Source organism: Trachurus japonicus, chromosome 20 (assembly GCF_045865225.1).
Source record: "Trachurus japonicus isolate A0001 chromosome 20, Traja_1.0".
In the NCBI taxonomy this organism is placed as follows: Eukaryota; Metazoa; Chordata; class Actinopteri; order Carangiformes; family Carangidae; genus Trachurus; species Trachurus japonicus.
In genome coordinates this window covers 14,540,929-14,554,555 of record NC_140926.1, presented here as the reverse complement: position 1 = coordinate 14,554,555, position 13,627 = coordinate 14,540,929, and the positions used below count along the sequence as shown (strand labels likewise).

Below are 13,627 nucleotides of genomic sequence, written 5' to 3'. Positions count from 1 at the left end.
TTGTTTTTGTGCCATTTGTCATGCTTTTATTCCTTACGTTAAGCAATTTGAATGCAAAGTTTGTCCCGCTCGACCATGTTTTTGGTTATTCTTAGTTTCCCGAGTTGCGAGGTGTCTCGAACGCAGCATAAACTCCGACTGGCTGCCGGTAGTTTTTGTCCTTCCCGAGTTCCCGTAGAAGATTTGTTGTGGTTTTGTTGTATCAGGAAGCAGATTTCAAGTTAGCTCGTTGGCTATTTTCAATGTTTTGCTGCGTAAACGTGATAAATAACGTTAGTCGAGTGCTCCATGTTAATCGCCGGTTTTAGAAAGTAATCAATTGTGCTACTTACGTGTATCTGAAGCTGAGCTGCTGCTGCTGCTGGTGTTGGTTTGCTACAATGCTATCAGTCAAGTAGCCTCCAGGAGCTAAGTAACAAGGTGCAGCATGAAACCCATGATAATGAGGTAAGGTGTAAGAGGCTGTCACTATCCGCACCTCATTTACTTCAGCCGAAAGCTCACAGATTCCCAAGTTGATTGAACTTTTCGGACTGCACGATTTTTATATCTACGCAGTTAAATTTACACGCTCTGTAGTGCATCCTGGCTGAAACAAAAGAGGTCTGAAACAATAACACACAAGTCCTGCAACAACATTTCCTTCATGGCAGCAGTGGGTTTTATTGATATGATTTACCTTTAATTCCTCTTTGGATGTAGTAGTGGTGCTGCCGAAGTGTAATTACACCGATAGTAGATGGTAAACATGAAAAATGTCGTCCATGAATGTCAGGGCTATTATATCTGACTAGTTTCAGTCTAGTGTACTTAATACATTGGAAAGTTAAATTCATTAATTGATTAAAAACAGGCCAGAAATCACATGTTGATACAGTGAGTCACCAGACATCAAATCATTTTGATTTTTGATTTTCATTTCATTTCACACACATTTCCAGAGTGACTAAAAGTCACTAAAAGGCTAAATATAAAATCATTCATGTCTGTCTTTTGTGGTAGTAAACAGAACATCTTGGTGTTGACACAAGGCCTCTTAAGCTGTTAGTCCCAGTTTTATAGCCTTATAATGGGCATTCTTCATAATTTTGTAGTAAATATTATAATAAATAATCACAATAATAATATAGTAATAGATTCAGATTTAGAAAATAATCCAGTTGTAACCTTAATAATCCTTCTGATCTGATCTTGTACTCTAACCCACGCAGGCAGTGTGTTCTTCATGGACCTAGTGGATCATGTCTCTGATCCTCTTCGCCTTTGTGGTTCGGGTCAGGGATGGACTCCCTCTGTCAGCCTCCACTGACTTTGAACACAACCGAGAGCTGCAGGAGAGGAAACAGCAGCTCAGGGGCATCAGCAAGGCCCTGGCCTGCTTTCCTGACAGAGGGACCGTCAAGGGCCAGGAGCTCAACATATAGTAAGGATTCACCAATCAAAGCCGCGGCAGATTGTTTCACTGTTGCTTTCTGTAGCTGTGCAGAGACTCAGTACATAATACATCCTAAAGCAAAACACAGACAGACTGTTGTCCAGTTGATCACTGGGATATCCATGCCATGCTGCGTCAGCCTGTTTGTTTACTAAACACCTTTTCTCCTCTCGACTGTTAAGCTTCATCTCCTCGGAGGGTGTATCCTACATGACTGTGTGCCACTGCAGCCTCCCTGTTGCTAAGGCCTTCTGCTTCCTGGAAGATCTGCGCTGGGAGTTCACAGCATGCTTCAATAGCACTGTCGTTGCCTTGGCAGCTCGGCCGTATCCATTTTTGGAATTCGGTGCGTGAGGAGAGAAATACTGTCACATGTATTTACTGTTGATTGCAGTGAATTTTGATTTGAATTTAAATATGAAATGCTAAACGGCAGCCAGTGCTCTTGTCTTTTGGTGGCCTAGATTAAATTACAATTGAAATACGACGTTGTTTAACACAAATCTGTTGTTACTCTTGATGTGGATTGACAGACAGCACCATTCAGAAGCTGAAGCAGCAGTACAACCAGAGCGGTGGTCCGGCCCTAGAGGTCACGCTGGCAGAGGTCCAGGAAGATCTGAGGATCCATCCACTACAAGTAATTAACTTGGATGAGGTGCAGCTCACCAATGGCATCGCAAATGGACATGTGGAGCAAGGTTCTGGACCTGGTAAGACTTATCACATCACTATTTACTGGTGGTAATCCACAGATTACTTTATTAGATTATTTTAAACTATTCATATGGTGACTTTCTTTTGTTTAACAGGTCAAAATGTAAGACTTGAACCAGTGACAGCACCAGGCATCCTCTCTCTGGTCCTAAATATTATGTGTGCTTCTCTGAATGTAATCCGTGGTGTGCATCTCATAGAGTACACATTTCAGGTACGGTGGTGCTCGGATGTTTCTCACAAATAATTAAAATTGATAACTGCTGAATGGTTAGCAGCATGTCAATGTGCCGTAACTTGCTAGCATATACAAAAATATAAACGTGTGAGACATAAATGCTTCCTTTATGGCTTGATATTAATTACAGATATGTTGAGCTGGCGGAACTGGCTGCTGCACATTAGCATTTTGCAGTGGAAGCAAAAGTTGGTTACATAGAAAATAATAACATTGTGATTTGCAGAAAACTGCACAGAATATTGCGTTTGTGTAAATTTAGTTTAGAAGAACTTTGACATACATTTTAAAGTTGAGTGAGTGAACTTTTCTCTTTTGGGGCCTTTACACAGGATGATTATGAAGGTCTGTGGAACGTCGTGGCGTTTCTCCTGGCATTTCTCTGCTGTGTGTTGCAGGTAAATGTAGTTCATGTTTTCACAATACAAACTGTTTTTTTTCTCACCAGCATTAGATGTTGTCTCTGCAATCTGTGCAGCCTTGACCTTGTAAATGAACCTTTCTGTCCACAGTGTCACCTCTACCTGTTCCACTCCTCTCTGAAGAAACAGAAGTCCTTCACCCTGTTGAGCGTGATTGTCCTATGCAACTTGTACCTGCTCGGCATGAGGAATGTGTGGCAGCTGATTTTCCACATTTGTGTCGCCTCCCTCTCCACCGTCCTCATCCTCAACCGCAAACTCCAAGACAGAACTAATGACTGTGGCGTCTGAGGAGCATTGGACGCCTAATTGCATTGTCTCCAACCCGTTCGTGTCTCCAGTTTGCAGCACAGGTGAGAAAAATAAGGACACAGACGAGTTGATCTACAAAAGGTGGAGGTGTCCTTGCCCTTTAACAAAACCATATTTGTGTCATTGAGAATTACTTGTGCATTTGCACTTTGTGTCTTTGTTTTCAAGACTGTACCAACTAACTATCCGGTGAAACGTAGTTCTTTCTGGATCCTTAAAAATATCTGATTAACAGTGAACTAACACCGTGAACAGGAAGGAACAAAAATGACGATTAGTTTCATCAAACCTCTCTTATTTCAAAAGCTTTTAAAGAACATGGAGTTTTTTTTTTCTTAGTCAGAGTTGTTGACCAAAGTTTTTCAAATAGAAACAACAATGTTGTTGAAGCTGGCTTCGCTTGGCATTTTGGGATTAAGATGCATTTCTGCCTGCACTCAGCTCAGTATTATTTTACTTTTGCAACCACAGACCATTGATTATCTGGGCATAATCAGTTTACAAAGCTAGGTGACGGTGTGTGATAGTGACAGACATTAAGTTTAATTGTACTTTGAAAATAGGCACAGAGGGCGATTAGGAGACCATTAGGCTGTCCATCCCGTATTGGTGGCAGTGCGATAGATAAACTACTTAGTGTAGTTTGATTAACGCTCACTGAAATTCAACTAAAAGGGAAATGCAGCTGTTATTTGCTTTCGATTATTTGATCATGAGGCAAAAAACCCAGTTCAAAGGTGTAAATGTTAAACTATGGGTTGTTTCTTGCCTTACTATGTGACAATTCAAATATTGCTTTTGATTATTTAATTGTATCATCCGATTTACAGATTCACCGGCAAGTGCTCAGCAAATTCAAATGTAAGGGCTCCATTAATGACTCCACAGAAATTACATTTTACATGACATTACTTGGGCATATTATCCTCCATATCACCATTTGTTTTGGTTCAAGGAGAACTGTATCATATGATCTCCAATTGAAAACGTTTTTCTACGATCAGAAAAAATGTAAATCTTTTAGTTGCGTGTTTTTTCTACTGATCTCGGCGTTGTTTGAAATGTATACTGCGGGTATAAAAGCACTGATTTGGTAGGTTAAATAGTAATGACAATTGTTGGCAAAGCGACTGCACTAAGTTTTAGATGCATTTTTTGGCAGTTGTTGAATGTGTAGTATATCGGGTTTAGCTGAAATTATATTTATGGCCTGATTTCTGTTTACTTTGTTGATTTTTTTTCCCTCTGTTTCTTCGGGATTTACACTGCTCCCTATGTCTAGTGCCCAAAATTGTGCTAAACAGAAATAATGTTGTTATAATTTAAGTATCAATATAGAATACATGACTGTAGCGCTGCTAAATAAATAGGCTTAGTTTAAGTCTCCTTCGGTTATTTTTTTAAAAACATTTTATGTATTGAGCTTCTTAGATTTTCACTTTTCAATAGCTAAACAGCTGCACTGGGTGTCCGTTAAGCAAGGGAAATAAATTATTAGTTTATGGTGTTTGTTAAACAGGTAGTGTTGTGGCTGCAGTGGAACTGTAAAATCTGTCTTCTTCATTGAGCTGTTCCCTCATTTTATCTGAAAAAGTTAGAGGGAATTTTTAAGGAGAACAAAACAAAACAAAAGTAAATATCATCCGACAATCCAAATGTCCTTCACGATAAAAGTTTAGAAAAGCCACTGTTAGCTTGTAGATTACAAAGTTTATAAAGAGTAAAAGAGTTTGTATGTTTTCAGTGGAAGTATAAAATGTAGTGCAGCTGCAGTTTACACCAATGAGCCTCCTGTAATATTTTTGATACAAATAGGTTTTACTGACTCATCATTTACACTCCAACTGCACTGTTGACCAAATACATAAAAAAGACAAAGAAATGCCACCAATGTTTCAAGGATGTAGAATTAATTAAGTAAAAGTTTTTAATACGCACTAACAATGAAGTTTAATTATGTTTGATATGAAGATTTTCAAACATAAAAGAGAAATGCACTGGACAATAAAAATGAAGTTTATATATGTTAAGTATGAAGGTTTTCAAGGAATGCACTGTACAATTGAAACATGTGACAGCCGTCTCTTTTTCTTTTTTGGCACCAAGTCTTAAGTCTGAACTGAATACAGTTTGTAAAGTTGGAAATGATAAAGCTTCTAGGACAGTTTCTCTTGTTTAATATAAAACACTCAAAAGTTATTTGATTAATTTGACTTAAATCAGGTGGATTGAGTGGGTTTTCAGTGGGGAGCAGGTGTACAATGATGGGTAGTAATGAGATATTGTCATTCATTGTAACTGCCAAATGCACCGGTGATTACAGGGCTTTATTTTTTCCTTGTGTGGTAAAACTGACATTTCATTAATAAACAGTGTCCTTTTTTCCATCTATGAATATTTTATTTTTGTGTGCACAAAATCAACAATATGATACATCGAGAAATACTTTATTACCTTGATATTTTGACTCATTTGCTCCTAAAAGAACAACTGATTTCCCAAACACCAAAGTGTAAATTTATTGACGTATTTTTTCAAAATGACACTAGATGGCGCTTTATCACCACTAATCCTGATGTTCCTGTTAGTGTGTGTTGCCCTTAAGAGATTTTGTTACCTAATATTACAGCTAAATAAGCTTAAAATTCATCTCCAGCAAACCTACAGTATAGTAGGCCAAACAATTCTCATGGATGAAATCTGTCTTGTGTAACCTTCAAAGTCAGGATAAGACTCACATGGAAACTGAAATATTACACACATACACATTTAACAATTAATAAAATAGACCAATATTGTTCTTCCAGAACTACCGACCCTGATTTAAATGGATCACACTGAGGTTTAAACAGTTTGAGTGATACTTTAAAGACACATTCTTCTCCATCATCCACACTCAACTCACCCAGCTCTAAGGTTTATGTGTCAATTTAAATGTTTACAAGTGAAATGAGAATGATAATTTTAAGTTTAAGTTTTAAGTTTTATTTTTTTGCCCCCACAAACCTTGTATTTTACAGAGGGATATTCAAAGCAGATGTGTGTTTCATGTGGCTCTCTGTAGGTAAATGAGATATACATCAAAAGACAAATTTAGGCTTTGACAGAAGTTACAATCAACAAAGAAGCTTTTCACTTTTGGTTTGATAATGGTGTCCAAAGTGATCAGTTTGGCGACAAAATGTTATATAGCAGATCTCCATGATGGGTTTATCTTGTTTGTTTTTCAGATTCTTAAGGATTTAATTAAATCTTGAATCGTACATCAGCGTTTTGCTTTTAACCACAACTTTTATAGATTTGCTCCACTCCTCATTCAGGTTTCAGTGCAAGGGTCTGTAGCGATAACTGATAGAGATCCTGTCTTAATGATGCTGGGATTCATGGCTTTCAACCAGAACCTATATCATTCATTGCAGGTTTCACTAATTTAACAAAAAAGCTCCGGTTCAATAGCATTCATACATTCATCAAAGCCTCCCATACATATCTGACTCACTGTCTTGTTGCAGCTTTCACTTTTTTTTTGGCACTAGTTTACAGACATTGACGTAGTTAGGTCATTAGCTGTAAAGCATGGCGGGTGTTTATCAGCAGTCTCAGAGGGAAATTTGAGGTTGCAACACGGAGACAAATGAAACTTGCCCCTTGGAGCTCGCAGTGGCATCGTAAATCCGCAGTGCCATCAGTCCTGCTACAATGAATCAAAATTAAATGATCAGCTTCAGATGTGGGGTCCTCATTTGCAGGGATTAACCTCTTTTATCCTAATTGGCAGAAGCTCCCACTGTTGAGAAGCTGCCCCCTCTCCCTCAGCAAATAGGCTTAACAGCATGGGTGGTCCTGCTGAAATGTTTATAACTCACATTTCTTTTGCTCACAGACAAGCGCTCTGCTCCTACATGTTCACAGAACAGCAGCACTGTTGTTTTTCACAAATATTTGCCTTGCCAGCTCCAAGTAATAATAAATTACACAGTAAATGACTTTGACAGATGGTTTAACCCAGCACCTACGACCATTTAAATCCCCAGTGTATTGTATAAGTGAATTTCTTAATAACTGTCAAGTATGATGCTATTACACACACACACTTCCAATATTGGTGTCATTTGTTGTCACTGAGTGACATGGTGCTGACGGGCAGCATGCCTGTCTGTGAAATATTTGACAACACCTGACCTGTGCTTGAGTCAGAAAATGAAGAGTTAGATCAACAGTAGGAGCGACTGTAATATATTTTACAATCACATCAGTCACAGTTTAGAGCAGTTGTTTCAAGCCAGAGTTATTTGTTCTTCAGGGTATTGAAAGATTATAAAGTTCATTAAAACATTCAGTATATATTGGTAACATCTGAACCAGGCATGGGCAAACTAAGGCCACACATTTCCATGCACTGGAGAATAAAAGAGTGACCAATAATACTGCTCCCACTGAAATGAGATGTAGTTTGAATGTAAGTTTTCTGTTACTTTTAGGTAATAATGGCTCTTACATGTAATTTACGTATATTAATTCATGCATTCACTGTCCATCCATCTGATACTGGTCCAGCCCACCTATCGAATTTTAAAATGTATTGTGGCCCCCGATCTAAACTATATATGTGGCAACTGTACCTATGCATACATTAGTATATTCAGTCATCTGAAAATAATCAATAAGTGGTTGAAACATTAAGCTTACATTCATGGCTAATAGGCTAAAACAGTGTTAAATGAATGATAAATGTTCACATTGGTATATACAAGAACATTTTGTACATGAATTCATCTGCAGGTTTGAGGCATGTAAGGTCAGAGCTTCTGTTCCGTGTTACTCTGACTGAGGCAGCTGTAGAAACCTGACAAAACAGCCTTATTCCTGAGGTCAGACCTTTTCTCTGATATTTCAATGTGATGGCAGAATCTCCTGGAGTACTCTCTAGGACTGAAATTACTCTGAGCTGTGGTAGATTTAATCAAGGTGAGTCACTCTGGCATCCACTCATCTATTTAATCTTTGTCTCAGGTTCAGTGCCCTAGCCACATGCTGGTGGGCTACTGTTTAGCCTTTTCCATTAATTTCAAATGTATCATTCATCTCCCTTTCCCTCAGTGCCCTCAGTGTAGCAGTCGCTCCGTGGAGGTCTCCAATATCGGACGTTAGGAATTAGATCGTTTTTTTTCCCCTCCTCTGCTTTAATTGCAGTGGTCACAGAAGATTAATCCGGGTTATAAGTGGACAGAGATATATCAAGAAGACATATCTCTTTCATATAATCAAAATTGTAATTTGGCCACTCAGTTTAATCACTGAATTTGCAGCACATTTGATTATTTGCATGTATTAAATTATAGTGTGTTGAGCTCTCAGGGCTACTGTATCTGAGAGGTACATGAACACAAGCAGTGCCATAACACTTAAGCAGAAAAATAATCAATAATGAACCAATTTGTGACATAGGCTACTGAATAGTTACATAGCGTAACAATAGCCTTATGAAAGGGTTATTGGGTTGCACTTGCAGTTTAATTTTCTAGGGGTAAAGATGAGGGCTGTACTCAACCAAACAATATATTAAAGATGTTCAAATGCTCCATGTCATTATTTGTGACTCCACTTATATACAGATACTCATTTGATTCATTTTTAATTAAAAACTAATTCATGTAGCTTCAATCAATACATCTGGAGTGAGGAACTTCCTGTTAAAAGGAGCCATTCATTATTTCAACCCAGAAACCATTGCATTTCTGTATTCTTGTATTCTCTATTATGTGCTCTCATAGCTGCAGAAGAAATAATGGCTAAGCTTTCATTCACACCATGTTCTAGCTATGATGCATTGATTCACAGTCTGGTACTCCAAACCTTAAGGCTATACGGCATGTCCCTTATGCTTATTAGGATGCTCAACAATTCATAAACCCAGGGCCTTTGATGTTCCCCACACAGAGACTTAACAGAGCCAGTGCATGAAATCACAAACCAAAGACAAATCAAAAAATAAAAGTTTTCTTTCCTGCCACATGGATTTGCTGCCAGTCAGAGCTGTGAGAATAACTGATCCAAGAAGAAACCATTTCCGACCGTGGGTTACTTACTGATAAACGGAGTTTCAAATTGAATGCATGCGGCTTGGAAACACAATGCCGATCTCAGCATGGAGTCCATTTAGCAGTTGTTGAGCTTTAAGTTAATTACACAATCTTCATCAGGAGTCACAAAGTTGTAAATGTGTAAATAACTATGATTTCCTGTCCTGCATTAGATTGTTGATGTATTTAAGAAATCATTTGGAGTAAACAAGATCCATTTATCGGCTCTTCTTGAGCTTTTGATGCTGCTTCTTGCTGGTTAAACTCAGTCTGCTGATTAAGATCATGTGATGTGACCAACTGTCTAAAACACAGATGTTTAATTGTTCATTGTTCCCTGATGTAAAGGACAAAACCGATGATAAACTTTGAGAAACATCTTCTCATCCAAGTAAAGATGTGCCATTTCATTTGCTCATACTGATACAGACATCATTTCCATAAGTCAATTGATTTATTTGTTTTCCTTTCATCCACGTCCCCTCCTCTTATGAAATTCAGAGAACACAGAGATAGGGTGAAATTGACTCCGCTATCCGACACTGTCCCCTCCTTTGAGAGCTCTCTATAAAAGACTGCTGAAAAGGAATACTACTGTAGAGAGGAAAGCAAAGCTAAACCTGTTTTCATACATAATAATTTTAGGACTTAATCCAGTTTTTGAACAATAGTTTAATTGGAATAAGCTTTAGGAATTATAGCCTATTATGTGTGAAACATAAAATGTGCAAATATTCTGTATAAAACTTGTGCCATTTATTACAATACCATTGTATTTGTTACATGACTGAGAGCTTGGGTGCAGCTGTTGGATGATTTGCACCCAAAGTACACATATCATAAGTCTGAATAAATTAGTTAATTGTTTATTCATATAATGTGGCAATCAGTCAACGTGTATATTGTACAATGTGTAGCTGTTATCAGTATAAAAGTGCTTTGCCATTAAGTCAGTCTGAGAGTAATGCATATTGGAGTCATTTTAAAAGTTTTTTACCTGTTTGCAATGACTGGATTTTTAGAGCTTCAGCTACAACAACAGATCCGAGGAAGACTTCAAGGCTTCAATCTCCATGTTAACAGAGCAGGTGCCTTCTGTGCAACACGCCAAATGTCGTGCCAGAACACTCCCAGCCAAACCAGCCTAAAACCTAAAAACAATACAATCGCTGTGCCCAGACAAGGCAGCATACTTCAAATACTACATCATCATCGTCATCGTTTCCCAAACTGAGTCATGTATTTATGTCAAAAGTGAGATCAAGCATCCTGTCATTGTATAAATCTGAAGAACCATTTCCCAAGCTTGTTTACACCCTGGTTAAACATGAATCAAACAGTGTGGCTCCATCACTTTCTTCTATAGTGTGTGTTGGCAGTGACAGATCACTTCACATACTTAGAGTAAGTAAATATGTTAGAAGAATGGCTCGAAAAAATGTGGCATGCATTAGTCATGACTGTGTGTACCTTACAAATCAAGATGAAAGAGCAGCACAACAATACACCAATGCACCAAACAGCTGCAGGAAAAAATAAGGAGTTAATTAATTGTGTGCTTTCTTTTTTGTTATGAATTCATTTTGTGCAGTGTTCATTTGTGCAGGAAACATCTATGCCGCAATGCTCTGCCTTGCGTGATGAGGTTTGGATACATGGATGTTAAAAACAACGAAACATTCGAGGAAAATTTGAGATTTGATGTAATTCACTTTTCCTATTTCATCTTCTTTTTTTTTTCAATTTTGTTACAAAACAAACTATAATACATCTTCAGGAAAACCCCATTACTGCCTGCAGCATGACACAAAATTGTAAGTCAACCTTTGAGGAGGATATCTTTGGGTTTTGTTTGGGTTATGAACTAAACTTAGCTACGCAAAAGTAAACTAAGCTAAGCTAAGATAAACTAAGCTAAACTAAGTTTAGCTATTCTACACTAAGATAAGATATTCCCTTGTTAGTCCCACAACGGGGGAATTTGAAAACCTGTGCAATGACAATATGAAATACCTAAATATATAAACAAAAGATAGATGAATAATATAGTTACACATACATTTAGACATTGAATAAAACAAAACACAGCAGACAGGTGATATTACATAGCTGATGAAATAAATTATTGCACATGGTGAATTATTACACATAGCCTACCAATACCAAATGGCATTGGTTGAGGTTGAAGTTGCCATGCTAATGTCTGAAATGGTCATAAAATTCAAGGTAATAGAGTTTGTTTTTTTACATTCCCTGTTATATGCAAATGAAAAGAGCAGAGCCAAGTAAGACGCCCCTCCTTTAAGTCTTTGTCTGGAAGAGAAAGTCAGACATTTGTCATCATTCATTCATTTAAGTGGTAAGTGTTGTGAATTACAACCAAGTACTGGAGCCAATCACAACCACAGAGGTCATGGAATCAGTGATATACAATGACTTTCTCCTGCAGCTCTGCCTTTGAAAAGTGGGCAAACCTCTGATGTTCATCAGCATGACTTGCGGCCACAGATCAGATCAGATTTGGAAGATAACCTCTCTTCAGATCAGGAGTCGGCTTCTCCGCGCTGGTGTGAGGACAGCGGAGGTGATCAAAGAAGCCTCTTAGCGGTCTGGACGGAGCTCACTTGTTTGCTCAATCACTCGCCTTTCCAAACTTTTCCTTATTTGTCACATGAATATTTAACTGATGTCATGAATATTGAAAGATGCTTAAAGGCAAGACACCTGTTTTACATTTTAAGAGTCACTGGGAGTACAAAAATAACTTCTTCTATCTCTTCTCTTGTCAGTGCTTTCTGGTATCTGACAATCAGACCAAAAGCACGATATTTCCTGATTAAGAATATACAACATTACATTAATGTGTGTTTCTAATTTGCTGTAGGGTTGATGTTTTCAATATATCTGCAGTCATTTTTATTCTGTAATCTAACCCAAATCCTTTATTTACAATAATTACAATTTCTATAAATACTTAATCGTATTATATGCATGCTCAGTCATTTCCACTTCATCAATAGAGCTAATGAAACATTAGACCTTGATTTGAGAAACCAGACATGACAGGGTGTGTTTGTTAATCTTTTTTACACTACATGGCTTCTTACCTTGGCTCAGTTCTCTCCTCTTCATGGTGCTGAGCACAGCCAGAGGTCTGCTTTACTCAGAGGCAGTGGACCAATAAACCTGAGGAACAACATACGGATTAGCTCAAATAGGTGGAGCTTCAATACACCAAAGCAAACTCAGCGGGTCAGTCATACCTGTCAAATATTGTAACTGAAGTGAAACTGGCACCGTGAGGAACTGAAGTAAGAGCTGCTTTGATTTCTGACCAGTAGAAGAGTGATTCCTCTCACTTAGTGGATATGAAGAGTTGAATACGCCAGAATAAAATAACAATAAGTGACAAAGTGTTATGAAAATATTGGAAGTAGATGTACTGATTATACAGAATTATAGAGTTATATGAACTATTATTATTGTTTTTCATTTTTGTTGCTCTTTTTTAACTTAATCAACTGTGCAGTTTAATCTGTAGTATGTGTCCATAGTGGTGGTCATGAATACCCATTGTTTTATATCACAGTTTGAGTCGTTAAAGCATTGTTGCAATAAAGCATCAGCAGTGTGTAACTTTATTCCCTGTGGTGCAGTAAAATCAGACAGCTTTATTGTTGAGTAGTTGCAGCTTCACTGGCGACCATCTGATGAATGTAGTGGCACAAAACAGGGTGAGGCAGTACACAATAGAAACAATTTAACCTACCTTGAAATATGTGAATAAATGTATTTATGTAAGTCCAACATTGATTTCTGTCTGCACTTGGACAAAATGTTAGAAAGGTTAAACTAGGATTGAAAATCTGAACCATTCAAAGTAGTTTTTTTATTTTACTTCTTCAGAAATTGTCTCTTGGTATTTCATCTTTTAAGGACACGGTGACCTGTGGCAGCACACAATGAAGATAAAAAGTACAGTAAGTTATCGGGATAATCGCTTTCTGTGAGCCGAAGAGAGGATTTCTAAGCTTTTAAGCTGTCTGTTACAAACACTTTGTTTCCTGAAGAACCTAATGGGCTGTACTTTGTAATAAAATTACACATTCACATCAGCTGGAACCTCAAACCGCCTGCTTTCATGCTCAAACTACACATATTTAATCAAGTCGTCATTTGTAAGCTTAACATGAGCAGAATACTTGTTGAGGAGGCATCGACTGTAAAATATAAATATTTTAATAAAAAAAGATCTTAATGCAACTGGCTGCACATAAATTTATCACTAACAGGAACTGGCGTATTTGCATGAACAACTTGAGTCTTCAGCTTTATGTGAGCCTCTCTGGGAGTAAAATAAAAAATGCATCAGTTTTAAGCCATGCCCTTGTCAAGAAGAAGAGAGCACTTATGAAAATTA

The 13,627-nt window shown here is 37.7% G+C and overlaps 1 protein-coding gene across 1 annotated transcript; it reads left to right on the top strand.

The window, feature by feature from the left end:
* The first annotated feature begins 179 nt into the window (after nucleotides 1–179).
* On the top strand, nucleotides 180–5,511 carry sec22c (SEC22 homolog C, vesicle trafficking protein). The gene is made up of 7 exons (XM_085763652.1): nucleotides 180–447; nucleotides 1,212–1,423; nucleotides 1,618–1,781; nucleotides 1,969–2,148; nucleotides 2,248–2,366; nucleotides 2,723–2,788; nucleotides 2,903–5,511. Exons 2-7 carry the CDS (start codon nucleotides 1,242–1,244, stop codon nucleotides 3,101–3,103), a joined length of 912 nt encoding a protein of 303 aa, XP_085619778.1. The 5' UTR covers nucleotides 180–447; nucleotides 1,212–1,241; the 3' UTR covers nucleotides 3,104–5,511.
* The last annotated feature ends 8,116 nt before the right edge of the window (nucleotides 5,512–13,627 follow it).